The sequence below is a fragment of the Fusarium oxysporum genome, chromosome VIII, assembly GCF_013085055.1.
Source record: "Fusarium oxysporum Fo47 chromosome VIII, complete sequence".
Lineage (NCBI taxonomy): Eukaryota > Fungi > Ascomycota > Sordariomycetes > Hypocreales > Nectriaceae > Fusarium > Fusarium oxysporum.
In genome coordinates, this window is record NC_072847.1 from 1,013,980 (window position 1) to 1,034,319 (window position 20,340).

Consider the following 20,340-nt stretch of genomic DNA (forward strand, 5'->3'; position numbering starts at 1 on the left):
TCATGGTGCTGCGCCCATGCACTCAGCCCTGTCAGGCCTTGCGGGATATCCACAGCTCTTACTGGCTGTTTAACGACACTTCAGCATGGGTGTATGCTGACATTCTGGTTCCCTCCGTTCAACATCAACTTTAATAACTCGAGCTCACTTATGAAAACTTATGGGATCATATCAAACTCGTATCATTCCCAGACAAAATGGCATCCAATACGAAAACATGTTTTGTTGAGCGCAAGGACGCCATTCAGGTCCACGATCACTGTCCCGAGCGGCCCTATGTTGAGTTGGAAGTGCCGCAAGATGCAAAGAGAGTCACTGCAGTTACTTTCGGTGGCATATCTCGCGATCAAGGTCAGTGAATAGGCCTTTGTCTTTCATCAGATGTAACTGACATGTCAAACAGGCTGGGCAGACAGATCAGAAGCAGTTTCTTTCACCTGGTGGGACGCTTCAGTAAAGCGTCCTGAAGGCCGTGGAGATCTACGCACGATTACTGTACTCAATAACCGTCTTGCAAACGATGAGCCCCAGAACTGGTCTGATCGATGGACTGTTTTTCATGGGCCAAGACGGCGACTCTGGATTGAAGCCCTGCGACCAGGCGATATTATTCAGTTGATTCCTCGAGCTATGTATATGGCATGGGTGAATATCATCGACGAGGGAAGCATCAAGATTGAATACGAACCTAAGGAGTTGGAGGAAGAACTCCAAGGCCTGCAACTAACCTCAAATGCTTCGCATTATTCCGGGGCGTTGAGTGTTGAGAGGCAGGATATCCGGCTTCTTCACGTTGAGCCAGGGACTTTTGATGACCCGATCAGATGTTCCTTTCGCGTGGCAAGCCTGAAGGAAGTCGAGGCCAAAGGGATCGACTTCCACGCACTGTCGTATTGCTGGGGAGATCCTACCGAGCGAGAGGAGATTTTCTTATCGAAAGAAGGTGACTTCGACAATGAAAAAGAGGGGATGTCCTTTAGTATCGGAAAGTCTGCTGCCCAGGCTCTGCGCCGCTTGAGACTAGAGAGAGAAACTTTGGTCATTTGGATCGATGCTGTGTGTATCAACCAGGATGATCTTGTAGAAAGAGCACAACAGGTTACGCTCATGAGTCAAATTTACTCTTTGGCCTCCGTCGTTCATATCTGGCTTGGAGAGGATAACCACGGCGTTGAAGCTTGCTTGAAGCTTATCCGAGATATCTGCAACTCAAACTCCGGACTATGTCAAGGCGGTGAACAATGCTCATGCGCTGGAACAGCCCACTCAGCTCCCCTTGAAGAGGTTAGGGCGTATGAGCAAAGCAAGAAGAATGAGGGTAAGGCTATCTCATTCAAGGGGATGTTGGAAGTCTTCGACATCCACTTGAAGACTTGGACAAGGGAGATCATAGACCTTGCGGGCTGGTATGGGAACACGCAACTATCGTTCCTCATGAGCACTCTCTATGAGAACCCATGGTTCACGAGAGTATGGGTTATCCAGGAAGCTCTATCAGCAAAACAACCCTTCATTCACTGCTCGGGGGAGCAGGTCCCCTGGGAAGAAGTGGTGCAAGTCAGCAACTGGCTTGAGAATCCTGGATACTCCAGCCAAAACCCCCATATTGTCTCACAGCAGATTTCCATGGCGGCTATTTGGAAGACTTTGAAACCAAAGGGAAAGACTACGGAGGTTCCGACTACTCCAATCGAAACACAGGACACGAACGAGTTATCGAGTATTTTAGAAGTGTTTCTTTCGGGCCTGGATCTCAAAGCAACCGATCCTCGGGATAAACTGTTTGCTTTACTGACCTTTGCGAATGAGACGCATGATACTACGAAGTTGGATGACTTGATTCGACCTAACTACGACAAGTCCAAGGAGAGAGTATTTGCTGACTTTACGCGCTGGTGGATCCGAGAGCACAACTCAGTGGCTATCTTGTCGTCTATCCATTGTCAACCATCACGAACTTGGGTCAAGATTCTGGGGTCCGAAGCCCAAGATCCAGTGTCGAACCGACCAACTTGGTCTGTTGACAGCAGAGGAAGCTCAAGACGGACGCAGGCCAATTTGAACGCCCGCTTCAAATTCAAAGCAGCAGGCGAAACAAAGCCAGACCTTGACCTCCTCAAAACCGACGATCCTCTTGTTCTTCGACTTTCAGGTCTTCATATTACCAAGATCAAGAACATTAGCCACGCACCTATCGAGTACATATACCCTTACCAAAGCCCTGTCGAAAAGCAAAGCGAATTATCTCAAGTCTTCGATAAGATCTTCGACCCCTGTGCCCTGTCACCATTCTGGTCAAGAAACCAGAGTCCAGATGGCTTCAAAACAGAAAGCAATGAGACATGCAACATGAAATACCTTGACCATATGCGCTCTCACTGGAACTACCGTGCGCGAGAACCACTCGAAGTGTTGAAGCCAAGCGCCGGCAAAGAGTTGGAGCACTACAAGACGAATAAGCTTCCAACATGCATGGAACCTTGTTTCTTTGCCACGACTTCGGGGTTGTTTGGATTGTGCCCTTGGCGATCGAAGGAGGGAGATGTGATCGTGTTGCTTGATGGAGGTAATGTGCCTTATTTGCTGAGGCCTGTTAGTGAGCAGAAGTTTGAGTTGGTTGGTGAGTGTTTTGTACAGGGGATTATGCATGGGGAGATATTGGGGGGGTTGGCGAAGCTTGGGGACGGGCTTGGGAAGAGGCAGGTTTTCAGTATCGTTTGAGGATCCATTTGTAGTAAGCAAGCGACTTCGCAAATTGGTAATTATTGCAATTTTGAGACTGTGATTCTGGGATATAGATAGTCTGAACAGCATATGTGAAGGTCTAACCAGAAAATTAATATTTTACGCTATGGAGTCACTATACAACGTAAATTCTGCCACTACAAAGAGATACAACCCCCTCACGATCTCAAGTACCTATATCCATAGTAGCCAAGAATGCCCGTCCCCGACACGGCAGTTGTCAAGATAAACACCAAGCTCGTCACAATACCTTGCTCGAAGAAACCAAGCTTCGTTCCCTTGAGCTTCCGCTTCATCTCGGGAAGTCTCTTTGTAGCTTCCTGATCCAGCGCACTTAGCTCTCTGGTTGAAGTTGTGTTGACAATCCTGTCGAGCTTGTTGTCAGTGGCGGATTTGGTAAGATACTTGGGTTTTAGACGGGAGAAGAGATCTTGGTGGTAGATGTTGTTGGTTCCAGACTGGGGAGGAATCCCGGATGGTGCGGTGGGGGAGTCTGGGCTGTTAGTACTGTTTCTGAGAGAGAAGGGTTTGTGAACTTACAAAGAAGTTTGGTTGGAATGTGGTTGACAAAGCTCACGGCTGTATCCACGAATTGGCATAGATATTTGGCCATAGCGGGATTGGTGAAGATATAAGCAGCGGTCAGAGATCCAATACTGAAAAGGTCAGCCATGTTCATCCAAACAGGGGTCTTCATACTTACTCTCTCGAAGTATCAATAGCATCATCCATACTAGTAACAGCATGGACAATAAGCGTCGTCTCCTCAACCTTTTGGCTCAGCAAACTCGATTGTCTGCTCTCAACATCAAGAATCACACCATTCGACCCAGAAAGCACAACATGCACAGAATCATCCTTCTCAACCTCTTTCGACAATGCAGATTTAGGAGCCTTGGACTTGTTCGGTGAGTTGGCTAGGAACTCAGTGCTCTGCTGCACAAGAGCGCGGAGTAAATCCTTCTTGACCCATTCGTTGACAAGAACGACGTCAGGGGCGTAGGGGGCTTTGCCTTGCAGGCTGAAACGTGCGGATACAAGAGCTTTGGCGGCGGCTTGGATATCTGCGTCTCGTTCCACGAATGCAACTACTGGTGCTTCGGGGTCTGAGACGAGGTGGTCTTTCAGAATGGGGCCGTCTGAGCCATTTTGGGAGACGCGGATGTGAGGAAGGTTGATATCTTCTGCTGTGACTTCTTGGTTTGAGACTGTGAAAATATCTCTATCCAAAGACTTGGCGATCAGGTCTAGCACGATCTTTGGTGTTTCACGTAGTGAGTTTTGAGCCTATACTCATTAGTTTCATATTATCACAAATAAGCAAAGGAACTTACCTGCACAACAACACAGTTCCCAGCCGCAAGAGCCGGTGCCAACGCCGCGATCAATGCATAAAAGAAGGCATGATACGCCGGCTCAATGACAACAACACCAATAGGTTCCCGACTAGTAACATCGTCATGGCCCTTCGTAACAGCATACTCATCCTCAATCGCCTTGACCGGATCAAGCGATTCATGCGCGTCCGCAATAGCCTGCAGAGCAAGCCAATACTCAACCTTTACCTCAGCAGTTTGATGTTTCGTATCTTTTGCGATAGCATCTTGAATCTGCACCGCTTTATCTACTAACGCGCTGTGAAGATTTCTGAGTTGGTCTTTTCGGTAGAACGGGTTGTGAAGACGCCCGTCGATGGCTGCTGATCTAATTGCTGCGAGTGATTTCGACATTGTGATGATGGTGGTGATTGGCACTAAGCTGATGTTGGGAATTGGAGATGTGTTGAGATACTTGAGGACCCCTATTTTGTGATGCTAAGAGCTCAAGAGTTAGAGGGACAAGTTTGGGGTTGACTCCGGGGACCCCGGATTCTCCATCGGTTCGGGTGAGGAGGTCTCCGAGCGTCGTACTCCTCCACATCCCGAGTGGAGGTCTCATCAAACGATAATGCCCCGAATCACCCGGTTGAGTTTGAACGGCAAATGAGAATAAGGCAAAAATGCAACCTCAGTAAATTTACCAACACGTCTATCAATTCCTGCCCCAGAATCTCAAACTTGACATCAACATCTTCACCATGTCGACCACTACAGTAACTCACACGCAAAATGGCGACTTTCACAGCTCCATCCTTCGCGATTACGAGCTTCACCACTCTCAAGCTCGCGAGGAATCGCCGGATTGTCGAACATCGCCTGTGACGTCCGCAGAGCACCCGGAATTTGATCTGCCGCATCGTCGTGTGCCTGAGTATAGGCCGCTTAATCGGGACGCCGCGCATGTCAATGGTGTTCGCGTCTATACGAGCACGGCTGAGAGGTTCTTCATCACTGCTATGTTTAGAGGCCTGAGTGTCAACGCTGTAAGTGTAATTGATAGATGTTATGAATATGAGCTGATTTGAGAAGAGCGCTGCTCAATATTGGAGGGCGTCGATTGGAAGGTTTACGGATAAGGTATGGAAATATCAGGTTGGAGGAGAGTTTTAGATCAGCAGTTGAATTGCTTGAGGGTCGGAGTTTACTATTGAATTTCTTTTGTTATTCAACCATATATCAGATTTATCGAATTCTTTCATTTTTCAGTCTGGCTTTTGTTACATGCTTCCAACTTGCAATTTCTGTTGTGAAACACAACTCAAGTAGTCAAAGCTAGACCTATGGGCATTCAGATCATTCGAATACGATTCTACAAATGACTCTATGATTTGGCCATATATGAAGCTATTCTTTACTTCAAGGTTCTTTAAGAAAATAACAAAAGCTCTCAGTTTTCATGACCGTGATTAAGGTATGGCGTTGTACTTAATAGAAAGTTGCCAGGCATTTACACATGACAAACATCATCATTTATTTACACTCGTTCTTAGGCCAAAATCAAATCTATCTACTCGGAAGCCTTAACGCCCTCCATATTTCCATAGTCCTCACCCAACTCCTTACCTCCAACATCAGGCTTCGTCGACGGCAAAAGCACATACAACATCCTCGCCCACTCCGTCTCACTAGTGTTTCTCCACGCATGCATAGTAGCCCTCTGCACACAGACATCACCCCTCTTCAAGACCTTCTTATCCCCCGAATCCAAAATCAACTCCACCTCACCCTCCAGCACAACACCGTAGTCAAGACTCACAGTGCGATGCATAGGTGAAACATGACCAGGGCACATATCGACATAGCGGAGGATAGTGCCGGTTGAGATACTGAGCCCTGGTTGGTTGGTCAGGAAGCCTTGGTAGGATTCCACGTCGGCGTTGTTGGTGAGCTTGGCGGGGAACTCTTTTGTGGCGTAGCCTAGTGCGAAGTGTGCTTCGCCGTTGGGGAGGGCGTAGAAGGGCGCGTCTGAGTTGATTGATGTGTCGATTATGGCTTTGCATTCATCATTGTGGGTGGTGATGATGCGTTGGGTTTGTCTGAGTTTGCCGTTGAGAGCCATTGTGAATTTTTGTACTTGGCAAACTTGGTATATAGCTGATTATGGAAGATATTCTGTAAGCTTCCCCCAAATATTGTTCGAAATTGATGCAGTCTTCTAGTTCTATTTCTCCTCATCATTTTATGTCAACCGCCGGATATACGACCTCATTTTTCCTTACATACCCGGGACCATCTGCCCTCAATTTACTCATCGGGATGTGGAGGGCGTCAGTATCAACCGATTGCCGATCGTCCACTTAACCCATCGCGGGGTTCTTCGGAATTCAGTCCTCGGGATAGGATAGGTGACTAATGAACGATGAATAATACGTGACTAGAATTGAGTTGAAGAGAACTATCATTTTTGCCATCTTAACTGTTACGTTCCGAATGAATCGACGATTGCTTATCCCTCGAGAACAATAAACACTATGGCAGCCACAGACTTTGCTCACCATTTCACCGAGAAGAACATTCCTTTCGGAATAGCTTCCTCTCAGTCTCATAAGACTCCCCAAGCTGCCACCAGACTCGGAAATGCTGTGATATTCCTGAATGATCTCGTGGAAGAGTTATTCAAGGGTGTTGATGGCCTCCCTAGAGGTGTACTTAACGAGCAGACTCTGAATTCTTTTGCAGCTCTTCCCAAAACTGTGCATCAACATGTACGGAAGCAAATCCAACAAACCTATCAACAAAATGGCCTCGATGGTTTCCCTTCAGGCAGCAAAGAAGATATCAATTCTGTGACGATGCATTTGCCTGTGGAAATCAAAGACTTTGCGGGTATGAAAGACCCCCCTCGTTACTGTTATAAAACACTAAATTTCAAACAGACTTCTCCTGCTCTCTTGACCACGTCATAAATGCAGGGCGTATAGTAGTCAACAACGGAACGCCACCACCCGGCTTCTTCAAGTTCCCAGTTGGATATCAAGGCCGAACAGGCTCTATCGTGGTTTCAGGAACAGATATTGAGCGTCCTTATGGACAGTTCAAGAACCCTGCTGCAGCTGAAACGGATGATCCTATCATTTATGCACCGTCTCAGAAGGTTGATTATGAAGTTGAGCTTGCAGCCGTTATTGGAAAGCCGTTGGGCATGAAGCAGAGACTTCATGCTAAGGATGCTGAGGAGCATATTTTTGGTTTTGTAATTCTTAATGATTGGAGTGGTAAGCACTTAGCCAACCTACTTGTGGAGATGGACAACTAACAGATTTAGCTCGTGATATCCAAGGTTTTGAAATGTTCCCTCTCGGGCCTTTCAACGGCAAGAGTCTAGGAACTTCCATCTCTCCCTGGATTATTACCCTTGATGCTCTAGAGCCTTTCAGAACCAAGGCCCAAGAGCAGAAGGCTATATCAGCCTCATACCTCCAGCATCCCAACCCCTCAACATTCTCCATCAACTTGAAAGTTGAAGTCTTGGCAAACAACGCCTCCACAACACTTGGTGTTTGTCCAGTCGAGTCTCTATACTGGACTCCTCAGCAAATGGTTGCGCACTCAGTTAGTTCGGGAAGTGCGCTTAGGACCGGTGATCTTCTGGCCACGGGTACTGTTTCTGGTTCTGAGGAGACAAGCAGAGGTTGTATGCTTGAATCAACGGAGGGCGGCAGCAAGCCTGTCACTTTGAGTGATGGGTTGAAAAGGGGATTTCTTGAGGATGGCGATGTCGTGAGGATAACGGGATCTGTTGGTGGTGATGGATCAGGTATTGGATTTGGTGAATGCATTGGCCAGCTTACTCCTGCTCGTCCTTATTGAGTTTGATGTTATAGATACTTGAAGAATAGAGAGTCTTATGTTATTCAATGCATGTTATTTTCGTATCAATTCAAATGGCTGACCATGGCCATAAATATCTATTCCTTGTGTGTGATCTGGGCCCCCTATCTAGTTGTTGAGGTGAATGTTTCCCTTTCGCGAAGTGCGAACCCTTATATAACCTGAGTCTCCTTCAAACACTATTTTCAAAACTTTGTTTCCACCAACAAATATGGTCAGAATACCAGGCATCACCTGCTAATCAGATACACAATTCAGTATAGAACCAAAAGGCTTCCTACTATGAAATGCTGACCTAAATATGCGTACAAAACTTAAACTCGCTAGTCAACCCTTCGAGCATGAGAAATATCATCCACACCTCTTCCATACTCGACCTTACTCTTAACAACACCATAAACAGGAATCTGAGAGAACCCAGTCGCGATATGGTTCAACGTAGGTAAAGTATCCCATGTACCAGCTGTAAGATCCAGGTCACTCCCACTTCCAACCAACGTCTTCTCAACGTGTCGCTTCGTCGCCTCCAACCCATCCTCGATGAAGACAGGATACGCGGCATCGGCAACACCAGGCTGGCCTACTGCAGGCACATATCGGTATAGCAAAAGTCCTTGTTCTTCTGGCAGAGGAGGAGCACCAGGAGGACCAGCAGGAGGGTGATGGCCGTTTGTTCCGTTGACACCATTTGTATGTCCGTTGGTGGCCTCTCCTAGACCCTTGAGTGTGATATCGACGAACTCGGCTCCTCGCCAACTACAGCGAATGCTAGTGTTGGCTCCCTTCTCCACAACATCAATATCACAGAAGAGCTTAGGCATACCAAGCTCCTCACGACCCGTGACGATAGGATCAGCCAAGTTCTCTAGTAGAACAGCTAGGAAAGACCCATAGATTTTGCTACCGTCCTTCTTCTCATACTGAACACCATGGATCCAAAGACCGAAGAACTTGTAACCGCCACCGCCAAGCCACTTCATATCCTTCAACTCTGTGCAGGAATATGTAGCTTCAGCGACGGTACCGGGCTTGTAGAAGCTGAACCGGTCTGTGGGGAAGAGAGTCTTCAGGTAAGGAGCCGAAGACTTGAAACGGACCGACCAGGTAGTGAACGAAGAGTCATTGCCGTTATATCGTTGTCCGTGGAAATCTTGTCGAGGACTGGGCATGGGGCCGAATGACACAGGTGACTTCCAGTGCAGGTTCTTATTTTGAGACCAGAGATAATCTCTGAGAGCCTTCTCGGTGTTGTGCCACTCGTCATGACCGAAGTTGTAGTTGAGAAATTTGAAGACTATATAGTTGTCAGCTTTGAAGCGTGATGTAGGTGTTACTTCACTCACTGTTGAACTGGGCCCGCTTCTCCTCGTTAAGATCCTCCCCAGCTTGTCTGGTGAAAGTTTGAACTGTGTGAGCTCTCTCATCTCTGATCTTCTCATACAGAGCCAAACGGCTGGGAACGTCGTTGGCTGTTGTGCCGAGGGGGAATAGTGCAACTAGTGATGCTGCATCCTCGATGGCGATACCACCACCTTGTCCTTGATCTATAGGCAATTAGCCACAGCCATGAAATGCTATGCGGTCCACTCACGAGGCAAGAATGGATGAGCCGCGTCTCCAAGAAGCACAAGACGATCCTTATGCCACGTTGAAATACGATCCATATCCAACAAGGTCCAGAGCTTCAGCTCGCTGACATCCACCAGGTCCAGAAGAGCAAGCACTCTTGGCTCAAAATCCTTGTAAACTTCGCGAAGGAGCTCCTTGCTTCCACCATTACCCCAACCTAGTAATGTCAGCGGTTATGCTGGTATAAGAGATATTCCTCTTTACTTACCTGATCCTTTGTTTGCTCCTGAAGTGATACTGCTGGGATGAATGGCAACAAAGTTCATAACCGTATTGTTGGAGCAAGGATACATGACTAGTCTGCGGTCATCGCCCATCCACATCGTCATTGTGCCTATGCGTTCGGCGAAAGGCCTAGTTTTTTCATTCTTGAGGATATCCGAATGAGGAATCATAAATCGGAACGCGCTCTTCCCAGATCCATAAGGTTTGATATCTGAGCCGGTAACGATTGATCGCGTTATTGACTGCTCATTATTAGTTTCAAGAGGTAATAAATGAGAAAATCTGCATTCTTACGCTAACGCCATCGGCTCCAAGAACCAAATCTCCAGAAGCTGTAGTGCCATCTTCAAACTTGACAGTTGCCGTTGAAGGGTCGACATCGACTACTGGGCTAGAGGTCTTGAGAATAGCTGGCGTTCCGGGGCCCTCGCGGGAAGTCGCTTGGTTCTTGAGGTTCTCATGGAGACTGACACGATGCGCAAGTACCCATGGCTACATTCGGTTAGCGATTGCTGCAAGAATAGCACCGTGCAAACGTACGTGCTCCCAAACTGAGAGTGGTCCTTTGAGGTTGTTATCAAATTTCAGGTGTCCATCCCCTGTGTACTCAGTGACCTGCGAAGTCTCAGCTTGCCATTCAAATTCCTGTTATTTGTGCTACTTACGCCTTCAACACGATTTGCGCCAAAGCTCTCGGGGAAAACACCAAATCGCTTCAAAATTCCATGACAATTGGGGGCCAAGTGAATAGCAGCACCGACTTCTTTAGCCAGTTGTGATCTCTCAAACAGCTGCAAAGTATGAGTCAAAGTGGGTATTGTCAAGATAAACTTTACTTACTGTTACTTTATGCCCCTGTTGGCGGAGACCAAGCGCAGCGGTTAAACCACCAATGCCTTATAATGTCAGCACTTTCGCAGGAGAACAACTCCAAGATTAATAGAATTACCTGCTCCAACAATGAGAATGTCTAAAGGTCTTGTTTCTGTGTCTTGAGTCATGATTGCAAGTGGATAATACGGTACAACAACTCAACAAGAGCGTACTCGGCAGATGTATATGACCAGGCGATGTAACTATTTCGTGCAGCTCTGAACTTAATAAACCCCAGACTCTACAAACCGTCTCATGATCAACCTTCCCCAGATTTACCCGTTTCCCCATCTCATCTCCTCCAAGTCCCCGATCTTACTTGCATCTGAGGGTTGCGCGCTCGGGACTCGGCCCCACGTAACCGAACGCCCCCCGTATCGGAACCCTCCACCTAACAAAGTTGGGGTCTCAACCGAAGGAACAATTCGGCGACAATCAAAAATATGGTGCAATTGAGGGGGAGTTATCCACTGAGAGAGAAGTGAAATACGGCCTGTCATACGATATTTTACAAGGGCTTTTTTTTGTTTTGGTCTTAGCATAATTCAATTCTACTACTACACCAATCATCACAATGCCGAACCCTATCAAGGCGGATATTCATACTGTGGATGAGGAGTCGTTTCCTTACATTTTCGAACAGAATGCTACTGTTCCTCTCAAGGCGGGCGATGGTCTAGTGAGACTTAATGTCTATCGACCTAAGGGTGTTGACAAGGTTCCTGTTCTCGTCACATATGGCCCTTATGGAAAGGACATTTGGTATCAAGAGTGAGTTCTATTCTCTCTGCTCAGAAAATATCCACTAACATTGTTGCAGCTTCCATCCTAAGTCCTTCAGTGAGGTGAATCCTCAGCACAAGTCCCAGCACTCAGCATGGGAAACTCCAGACCCAGGCTTCTGGACCAAGCACGGCTATGCCGTTGTCCGTGCTGATGAGCGAGGTCTTGGCCAATCAACTGGCAAACTTGACACCATGTCAAGAGGCACCAGTGAGGCCTTCTTCGACGTGGTTGAGTGGGCCGCTGAGCAACCTTGGTCATCTGGCAAAGTCGGTCTTCTTGGTATTAGCTACTATGCCGGAAGTCAATGGCGAGTTGCTGCCCGCAAGCCAAAGGGTCTAAGTGCCATTGTCCCCTGGGAGGGTATGTCAGATTATTACCGTGATCGGTGCCGACACGGCGGTATCTTGTCAAATGCTTTTATCAAGTTTTGGTGGAACCGCCAAGTAATCACGAATCAGTACGGTCGACCTGGTCGAAATGCTAGGAACTGGGGTCCTGATACTATCGAGGGTGATCTACCCGAAGAAGAACTTGAGGCCAACAGACAAGATCAGACTATCGATAATCAAGTCAACCGCTTCCGAGATGAAGCCTACTACGCTTCCAAGGAGTACGACATGGGCGATATCGAAGTCCCTCTCCTATCAGTAGGCAACTGGGGCGGTATTCTTCTCCATCTCCGCGGCAACATCGAAGGATACATCCACGCTGGTTCAAAGTTCAAGTATCTTCGCCTCATCACCGGTCGCCATGATCTTCCCTTCTACTACGAGGAGGAGGTCGAAATTCAACGAAGCTTCCTCGATGCCTTCCTCAAGGGTGAGGACCGCGTTGGCTGGTCCCAAGAAGGCAAGGTCGCTCCAGTGAGCCTTGTTCTTCGAAAAGGCAACGTTGGCTTCAACGACGCCGAGAAGGAGAAGGCTTATCCTCGACGGGAAGAGAGCGAATGGCCTATTGCCCGGACTCAGTATAAGAAGCTCTTCCTTACACCCGAGCAAGGTCTAAGCTGGGATGAGCCCAAGACAGAGCGTAAGAAGATTACTTACAAGGCTCTCGGAACACTTGAGAAGCCTGAGGTGGTCCAGTTTTCAACTCCTGCTTTTGAGGCTGAGACAGAGATCACGGGCCACGTTGTCGCTCATCTCAATGTCTCAGTCTCCCCTGACCCTTCCGGCCCTACGCCCAGTGACATTGATCTGTTTGTCACACTCCGCCACTTCGATCCTTCAGGACAAGAGGTCTTTTACACTGGCACAGCAGGTGATCCCGTCCCCCTAACGAAGGGCTGGCTTCGCGTGTCGCTGCGCAAGGTTGACCAAGAACACCCTAAGCACCGCGAGTGGCTTCCTCACAGAAATTACACAAGCAAGGATGTTCAGCCTGTGATACAAGGCGAGGTCTATGCCGTTGATATTGAGGTTTGGCCTACCAACGTTGTCGTGGACAAGGGTGGCAAATTGGTGTTTGAGGTGTCGTCCGGTGATACTCAGGGGTCAGGTATCTTCTTGCACAACGACCCAGTTGACAGGTAAGCATAAATATTTGAGATTTTGGTTCTCATTGCTAATTGGTTTTTAGATCACCTGAGGTCTTCCAAGGTTCGAACCATATCCACTTTGGACCTCGCCAACAAAACTATATTACTCTTCCGGTGATCCCCAACTAGGTATTTAAATAGCATATAGACAGCATAATAGACTGTTTGTTCTCGTCTTCAAATATATCAACTGTGAGACAGCGCAAAAGTCCAAATACATTCCTCCACAGCACGACACAGTATTATATATGCAGCATGGCCGCTTGCACCCCACTATATAAAACTAGTACCCATCGAATATTAAGCTCGTCCAAACACTGGTATGCCCTCCATTGACCACTACACAAAATACTAGAGCATATAGACAGCCACCATAGCAGCCGCCGCAGCCATTCCACCAATGCTTCCCTTCTTATTGATACTAGCTCCAGACACAGGGACCTGAGCCGTAGGAGTAGAAGCGGCACCCGAACCAGTAGGCGCAGCAGCTCCACTGCCTCCCTTGGTGTTTGATACAACCGTCAAAGGCTTCTCAGTGCACGAAGTAGTGGGGAGAGCCGAACGGGTGACGATATCAGGGGTCGTTACGGCCGAGGGACATGAGCTGCAGGTAATTGTTGTAGATGCAGAGTCAGCGGCGTGGACTCCTGATAGGACTGCATAGGCTGTTAGTTAAAGTATATGTATGCCTGTTGAAATGGATTATTTACCTGCAAGAGCAGCGATGATAGTAAACTTCATGGTTGCGTTTATGAATGAGTGAAAGTCAAAGAATGAATACTGGGCTTAGACAATCTGGCAACCAACAACTCAGCGGGGAATCCAAGCAAATAAAACACAAAAATGATTAATAAAAACAGGAATGTCTTTACACATCCAACCTTTGTTAATTTAATGCCGACTTCCCAGTATCTCTATCAGCAATGACTATCAATTCCACGGACCAAACTCATCCCGAAGACTTTCGGCTGCTCGGAGAGATTACCAATTCCCCTGATCAACACCAATTTCTAAAAGCTCAAACTAAAGACACATTATCCAAGCGCAACATCTACACTACCAACATACTACACTCTTAGACTAAACAAACGCGATGTTGACCGGATGGTGAATATTCCGAGCCATGTCTCACCAAATCCCAAACTATAACTCAATTCTCTCTAGCTCACGGAACCAAAGCCTTCCGAGATCCAAACGTCCCATAATTAGAAAACAACGCACAAATGATATTCAACGCTAGTTTCGAACTATTATTTACGGATTCAAGAGTTGCCGAGCCAAGTCCCTGGCGAACATCGAAACGTGCCCGATTTGGTAAATCTGTTTGAACTACTTGGGAACCATGACGTCTTGATTCGGCATTTGGAGGCTTATTTTGTTTGAAGGGGATGTTTCTTAGGGCTGAAATTTGGGCGGTGCGATACCTTTGGGTTCGGCTTTCGTTAGTTGGTTTGAGGGAAGATTGGCTGTCGGGAAGATCGGAGCGGAATGGTGAGAAGCCGAGTGGCATTTCTGGGGATAGTCAGGCTGTGTCAGTGAATTGAGATTGAGTGATCGGAGACAATGTGTAATTTGGAGTCGAGACATCATAAGGGCGTTAGTGCGATAGGGACAGATGTTGAGTGCGGCGTGTGTAAGTATATCTAACATGCACTCCTGATTCCTGATAATCAATTGCACATATCATCACGGGCTGAATCATCTCATACTTCCATTGAAGCACTCTCAACCTTTACTTGATTCTCTTCAGAAAAGTCTCCGTCTCTTTGTTCACAATGTTCTTCTCTACTGCCCTTCCTCTATTGGCCGCTGGCCTAGCTTCCGCTGCTCCTGTCATCGAGAAGCGTGCTTCCGGAATCAACGACGGAGTCATTCTCAACTACGCTCTTACTCTTGAGCATCTTGAAGATAACTTCTATCGTCAAGGTCTTTCCAACTTTACTGAGCAAGACTTTGCGGATGCTGGTTACGACTCTACCTTTTACAACAACATCAAGAAGGTCTCCTCTGACGAGACTGCTCATGTTGACTTTATCACCAAGGCTCTCAAGGGTACGCTTGATACACAATACACAAAGTGACTGGTTGTACTAACATACTTAGCTGCTGGTGTCACACCCGTTCAGGAGTGCACGTACTCCTTCGGCGTTACAGATGTCAAGTCCTTCCTCGCAACCGCCTCCGTCCTCGAGGGCGTCGGCGTCTCAGCTTATCTCGGCGCCGCAGCCGACATCATGAGCAAGACGTACCTCACCGCGGCCGGATCCATCCTCACCGTCGAGGCCCGTCACTCATCCTACATCCGGGGTGCGCTCAAGCAAGTCCCCTTTGCGCAGCCTTTCGATGCTCCTCTGAGCTACAACGAGGTGTACTCTCTTGCCTCGGGCTTCATCACCGGTTGTCCCAAGGAGAACCCTGCTCTTCCTGTCAAGGCCTTCCCTGCTTTGGCTGCTGCTGCTTCGGGCAGTGCGATCAAGACTGGTGATACTGTTACTCTTCAGACACCTGGGTATACCCTCGAGGGCGCTAAGGGCCAGAGTGTCTATGCCGCTTTCATCGCTGTTACCGGTCCTACGTTTGTTGAGGCCAAAGCTGTTGATGGTGGTTTCTCTGTTGAGATTCCCGAGGGCTTTGCTGGACAGACTTATGTTGTCCTTACTGGCTGCAAGGATGTCGTCTCCGATGACACCGTCGCTGCTGGACCTGCCATCATTGAGGTGAGTTAATACAATTAACAGCGAAGTAATCACAAGCAACTAACCTCTATACAGATCTCCAGCTAAGTCTGTTATGCCCCGATGGTACTCTTGAAGTTTGATACGGTCTGCAGAGGAATGATAATGGCTCGTGCTAGAAATAGCAACCTAATAAGGACGATTCTACATGTATATAATTAATTGCGTCGCTGAAGGAATTTGAGTACAAGTCTTGGCACAAAACTTTCAATCAATTAGCCTCTTATTTATTGCACGCTGTATATCAGGAGTTCTTCTAACAATCTGACCTGAACCAAATCTCCTCATGCTGCCGCTGTCGCAAGAGTCCTCGGCCATGATCCAAAAGTAAACTGACTGTTACACATATTCGTCAACTCCCAAGTCTCAGCCTTGAGCTCACCATAAACACCCTCATCCTCCTCATCACCAATGGCACCCGCCACAAACAGCGCTGACATGAAGTGATCATCCGTAGCATGAGCGTCTCTATAAAGAGGGTGCTTCATCAACCTCGTCATCGCGCGTCTCAATCTCGGTCCGCTATTGTTCTTGATAACATCCTCAACAGCCTGTCTAAACTCCAGGGCCCAAGCCTCGGGTGGCTTCTCTTGCGCAAAGTTATCGGAGTAGTATAAAATGGGCGCCCAGATATTGCGATATAGGTTATGCACTGCACCGCCAGAGCCGATTATGAGATAATTTTCTTTTCGAAGAGGGCGGAGAGTCTCGCCGACGCGCATGTGGTAGTGAGGATCGAAGCGCGCGTTCATGGAGATGAGTGTTGTTGGTGGGCAGCTGTTGGGAAACATGCGGATGAGGATGAGATATGTATCGTGGATCCAATCGAAATCGGTATTTCCGGAAACGTTGAAGCCGGCGTCTTTGAGGAGGGAGATGCATCGTTCCCCGGTCTCGAGATCGGGGTTGAGTTCGTAGTCGACGTATTTTGATGGGTGGACGTATGCGACGGGTGATTTGCCTGGTTTGGGGTTCATGGCGACTTGCATGCGATCGCCTTCAGCATCCCAATGAGCGCCCTATCAATGCCAATTAGTCAATTGACTACTGTCGGAGTAGGTGGATGACATACCATCATGATAACACCCTTAATATTGTTGGCCAAGGCTTGGTCACCAGCCTTCTTCCAGTAATCGGCAGCCTCGGAGTCTTCTCCCAGCATCATGGTCGAGCCATGGGAGAAGAAGTGAACTGGTGATAGATTGGCTTTCATGATGTCAGTAATTTTGTCTAGAACCGATCAAAAGAACATACCCATTCTGGGACAAGTGTCAGTTATCTATATATTTTATTGAAGCTGTCATAAATTAATTGCCGAGATTACAAGTATAGGGTGATTAAATCTCCATCGGGATGTGGAGGAGTTCCCTACCCCCCAATTTTCGTATCCCCCTCAAATCACGACCCTTCCAATACAACACCAAACCATCCCGGATCTAGCATCGCTTCCCCCGAACGTAGCCGCCCCCGCAAAATGAAACCTTAGATTCCCCCCGCGGATTCTTTGTCATGTCCGAGCCGAAGGGAAAAAACAACACGATTCCCCCCTGCTCCTCACGCTCTCTCTCTTCCTCCTCCACGTCCCGATTGCCCAGCTCGCTCTCCACTTGCACGACGAGTCTCACTCTCTCACTATGTCGACGACTCAACCTGGCATGTTCCAGTGCGGTTCATGCAAGAAGAATTATAAGCGTCTTGATCATCTAGCGCGTCACGTGCGATCCCGTATGTTTGCATCTTCCATCATTGACTTGACTCATTGTTGCTTACTTGTGCTAGATACACAGACCAAACCCTACAAGTGCCATGTTTGTCCAAAGGCCTTTACAAGACCGTTAGTCTAACGCCGCGTGTTACCGTGCCTTCGCTTACTAACTGTGCTGTGTGAAGCGACCTTCTGAAGAGACATGTTGCTGGTCATGGCTCGCAGGCTGGGGATAGTTCTGTAGCTGAACAACCGCGTTACATGCCAGGTAGAGTCGGTAAGGCTTGCAAGGCATGTTCTACCAATCACCTACGTTGCAGTGATGAGAAACCCTGTCGTCGATGTCAAGAGAAAGGTATTGAGTGCAAGTGGAACGACTCCATGGAGCTGGACTCGGACTTTCAGTCTGAGGAGCAGCAGCAGGATGAGGCTATCTTCTCCCAAGATGATGGCTCATCGTCCATGGCTGCGTTCCCTGATCATAATAGTATTGGGTCAACGTCGGCGTCGTCTGTCATGGAGCAGCCCTCACTGGACATGCTCACGCCGCAAACATCACATAGCCTCTTCCAGAATCTTGGTAAGTCTCCAAGGCACCGCATCCAAGTATGAGGCTTACGGTGGCTAGACCCCTCTATGAACGCCAACATTGATCCCCTCTTCTTCCCTCTCCCCGATCTCAACCTTCTATCAGGAGGATGGGCTAATCCCAGCGCCAACGATGTCGACATGTACACATATAATGAACTCGATGACATTGACCTCCGGTTCCTCGACTCATACAACACAAGCATCCCTTTCGAAGTCAGAAGTATACAGCCTACACCTCGAGGGGCTCAAACACCACGCGCCGCATCGCATACCGACCCCGGTGAACCCGCTGCGATGTGTACTGAGGCCTTTCAGAACTCTCACTGGAAGTTTCGACCTAACGCCAAAGACCATGCTGGCGCTGAGGAGCATAACCTCTCCCTTCCCGCTACAGACTCTGCTTACCCTTCGCCTGAGTCCGGTGTCGCCTTGGATTCAAACACAAGAGTCACTTCCGCCAAGCTAGAAGGGCCAGCTCGCGACAGGATACTCATGATGGTCGTCAATAGTTGTCGTTCGGATCACTTGTCAAAAGCTGTGGCGTCCTTTCCCTCTGCTGAGCTGTTGGACACATTACTTCAGTACTACCTCACCTCTCCTGTCACGCATGCCACATCATTCATCCACGCCGCCTCTTTTAACCCCAACCAGAAGAGACCGGAGCTAGTCGCTGCCATGGCGGCGTGTGGAGCCGTCTTGACTTCTGATCCTGCCTTGTCAAAGCTTGGCTATGCTATACAAGAGTGCTTGAGGATAGCTGTCGCAAAACATGTAAGTCCGTTTAAACCTCAATGCAAGCTGCAGACTGACCTATGGCTAGTGGGAACAAGATAACACTCTCGTCCGTGATCTTCAGCTCACCCAAGCCTTCGTCATCACCCTCGAGATGGGTATATGGAGCGGTCTTCCCCGCAAAGTCGAGATCGCAGAGAGCTTCTTCAACCCCGTACTGACCATGATGCGCCGCGATGGAAAGTTCAAGCGATCAGTGTACTCCCAGAGCAAGACCATGCAATCTCCAGGTCTAGTCTCTCGGGAAGACTGGCTTCAATGGGTAGAGGATGAGTCCTTCAAGAGGCTTGCTTTCAGGATGTTATCTCATGATGCCAACACTTCCACCGCGCTGCTGGTTAGCCCTTCAGTGTCGTATGCCGAGGTCCTTCTGCCTTTCCCAGAACACGCGGACTTGTGGAGTGCTGCGTCGCCGGAACAGTGGAACTCGCTCAAGGCTTCGCGCCAACAAAGTGAACCGCTTTTTGTTGCAGATGTCATCGATGACCCTGATATTCTCAACAACCATACTGACTCTGTTGACTCATATGTCGCGATTCTGGCGGTCCTCTCTTGTACATGGACTATGTGCTGGGAATATCTCCAGCTCTCATCCCTCCAACGTTCACGACCCCGACGCTGGAATACTCTAGTCACAGAGATGCGGAAAGACGAACTACTCAAGCTGCTTGGACACCTGAAACTCAGTCTATCCGTCGACTCTTCGGCAGACCCCGAGATCCAAATGCGCCTGGAACTCGCCCTTCTCCATCTCCAGATGCCTTTCGAAGACATCCAGATATTTGCAGGCATGGAAGGTCCCGAACGAGCACGCGCAGTCTATCCCACCGTCCGCGACTGGGTAAAAGGCGAAGCAGCCCGCCATACAATCTTCCACGCTGCTCAAATAATGCACATCGCCAAACACTCACCCCGCGGTTCAATGCGCGGCCCGATGGCCATAATCCTGTACCACGCGAGTCTCGCATTCTGGGTGTATGGTCTATTATCCGACCAGTCCAGCCTCTCCCGAGCACTTGGTCAGAATGTTTACTTAGACGAAGCAGATAGTATAGCGTTGCAAAGATTCAAAGGTTTTGGGCAAGGTCAGCCTTGTATACGGTGGAGAACGGAGATTCAGGGGGAGGGGGAGGTTGTGATTAGTGTTTCGCTTTCTCAGCCTGATAAGGTCATGGAGGCGGTTATGGGGATTGTGAGGAGTAATTTTGCGGGGATGCCGGTGCCGCATCTTACAGAGAAGTTGGTGCAGCTTATGGCGGAGTTGGAGAACTCGGCAAAGAGGAAGTTGGATGCTTGATACCCGGGTCTGATGGTTAATATGTATTAATATCGTGTCTGAAGGCCAGGACGGATAATGCTACGCAGATGCTGCCTTTCTCCTCTTACTTGACATGATGTCTTTGAAGTGCTGGAGTGCAAGGTAGTAGACCTTCAGATTGAATTTGTTGGTAGAAACTTGTGAGAACATTACTTGTTTGACTGAAATGGGGTCCAATAGTACGGCTGGACGGC

At 48.3% G+C, this 20,340-nt stretch overlaps 11 protein-coding genes across 11 annotated transcripts; 6 read left to right on the forward strand and 5 right to left on the reverse strand.

The window, feature by feature from the left end:
• Window positions 1-41: 41 nt before the first annotated feature.
• Window positions 42-2,721, forward strand: FOBCDRAFT_165836 (heterokaryon incompatibility protein-domain-containing protein; the record flags this gene model as incomplete). Its single annotated transcript, XM_031188914.3, has 2 exons — window positions 42-351; window positions 404-2,721. Exons 1-2 carry the CDS (start codon window positions 198-200, stop codon window positions 2,719-2,721), a joined length of 2,472 nt encoding a protein of 823 aa, XP_031036179.2. The 5' UTR covers window positions 42-197.
• Window positions 2,722-2,903: 182 nt separating this feature from the next.
• FOBCDRAFT_142311 (Aldehyde/histidinol dehydrogenase) lies at window positions 2,904-4,475 on the reverse strand (the record flags this gene model as incomplete). Its single annotated transcript, XM_031188913.2, has 4 exons — window positions 2,904-3,238; window positions 3,286-3,401; window positions 3,449-4,032; window positions 4,080-4,475. The coding sequence occupies 4 exons, from the start codon at window positions 4,473-4,475 to the stop codon at window positions 2,904-2,906; spliced, it is 1,431 nt and encodes a 476-aa protein (XP_031036178.2).
• Window positions 4,476-4,822: 347 nt separating this feature from the next.
• Window positions 4,823-5,295, forward strand: FOBCDRAFT_321811 (uncharacterized protein; the record flags this gene model as incomplete). The annotated part of the gene is made up of 2 exons (XM_031188912.3): window positions 4,823-5,107; window positions 5,154-5,295. The coding sequence occupies 2 exons, from the start codon at window positions 4,823-4,825 to the stop codon at window positions 5,232-5,234; spliced, it is 366 nt and encodes a 121-aa protein (XP_031036177.2). The 3' UTR covers window positions 5,235-5,295.
• Window positions 5,296-5,631: 336 nt separating this feature from the next.
• On the reverse strand, window positions 5,632-6,183 carry FOBCDRAFT_242478 (uncharacterized protein; the record flags this gene model as incomplete). Its single annotated transcript, XM_031188911.2, has 1 exon — window positions 5,632-6,183. One exon carries the CDS (start codon window positions 6,181-6,183, stop codon window positions 5,632-5,634), a length of 552 nt encoding a protein of 183 aa, XP_031036176.2.
• Window positions 6,184-6,595: 412 nt separating this feature from the next.
• On the forward strand, window positions 6,596-7,934 carry FOBCDRAFT_205010 (uncharacterized protein; the record flags this gene model as incomplete). The annotated part of the gene is made up of 3 exons (XM_031188910.2): window positions 6,596-6,950; window positions 7,001-7,339; window positions 7,390-7,934. The coding sequence occupies 3 exons, from the start codon at window positions 6,596-6,598 to the stop codon at window positions 7,932-7,934; spliced, it is 1,239 nt and encodes a 412-aa protein (XP_031036175.2).
• Window positions 7,935-8,278: 344 nt separating this feature from the next.
• FOBCDRAFT_242480 (uncharacterized protein) lies at window positions 8,279-10,810 on the reverse strand (the record flags this gene model as incomplete). Its single annotated transcript, XM_059610491.1, has 8 exons — window positions 8,279-9,249; window positions 9,299-9,499; window positions 9,547-9,741; window positions 9,793-10,051; window positions 10,104-10,301; window positions 10,350-10,454; window positions 10,650-10,705; window positions 10,759-10,810. The coding sequence occupies 8 exons, from the start codon at window positions 10,808-10,810 to the stop codon at window positions 8,279-8,281; spliced, it is 2,037 nt and encodes a 678-aa protein (XP_059465590.1).
• A 446-nt stretch (window positions 10,811-11,256) lies between these two features.
• On the forward strand, window positions 11,257-13,134 carry FOBCDRAFT_141502 (Alpha/Beta hydrolase protein; the record flags this gene model as incomplete). Its single annotated transcript, XM_031188908.2, has 3 exons — window positions 11,257-11,453; window positions 11,503-12,996; window positions 13,047-13,134. The coding sequence occupies 3 exons, from the start codon at window positions 11,257-11,259 to the stop codon at window positions 13,132-13,134; spliced, it is 1,779 nt and encodes a 592-aa protein (XP_031036173.2).
• Window positions 13,135-13,356: 222 nt separating this feature from the next.
• Window positions 13,357-13,781, reverse strand: FOBCDRAFT_263049 (uncharacterized protein; the record flags this gene model as incomplete). Its single annotated transcript, XM_059611322.1, has 2 exons — window positions 13,716-13,781; window positions 13,357-13,670 (listed from the first exon to the last, which is right to left on the reverse strand). The coding sequence occupies exons 1-2, from the start codon at window positions 13,744-13,746 to the stop codon at window positions 13,357-13,359; spliced, it is 345 nt and encodes a 114-aa protein (XP_059465591.1). The 5' UTR covers window positions 13,747-13,781.
• Window positions 13,782-14,780: 999 nt separating this feature from the next.
• FOBCDRAFT_277845 (ferritin-like domain-containing protein) lies at window positions 14,781-15,788 on the forward strand (the record flags this gene model as incomplete). The annotated part of the gene is made up of 3 exons (XM_031188906.2): window positions 14,781-15,057; window positions 15,109-15,722; window positions 15,777-15,788. 3 exons carry the CDS (start codon window positions 14,781-14,783, stop codon window positions 15,786-15,788), a joined length of 903 nt encoding a protein of 300 aa, XP_031036171.2.
• A 184-nt stretch (window positions 15,789-15,972) lies between these two features.
• Window positions 15,973-16,998, reverse strand: FOBCDRAFT_252129 (Extradiol ring-cleavage dioxygenase, class III enzyme, subunit B; the record flags this gene model as incomplete). The annotated part of the gene is made up of 3 exons (XM_059610990.1): window positions 15,973-16,759; window positions 16,813-16,931; window positions 16,995-16,998. 3 exons carry the CDS (start codon window positions 16,996-16,998, stop codon window positions 16,025-16,027), a joined length of 858 nt encoding a protein of 285 aa, XP_059465592.1. The 3' UTR covers window positions 15,973-16,024.
• A 376-nt stretch (window positions 16,999-17,374) lies between these two features.
• On the forward strand, window positions 17,375-20,213 carry FOBCDRAFT_321814 (uncharacterized protein; the record flags this gene model as incomplete). Its single annotated transcript, XM_031188903.3, has 5 exons — window positions 17,375-17,465; window positions 17,520-17,574; window positions 17,631-18,025; window positions 18,074-18,807; window positions 18,857-20,213. The coding sequence occupies 5 exons, from the start codon at window positions 17,375-17,377 to the stop codon at window positions 20,123-20,125; spliced, it is 2,544 nt and encodes an 847-aa protein (XP_031036168.2). The 3' UTR covers window positions 20,126-20,213.
• Between the last annotated feature and the right edge of the window lie 127 nt (window positions 20,214-20,340).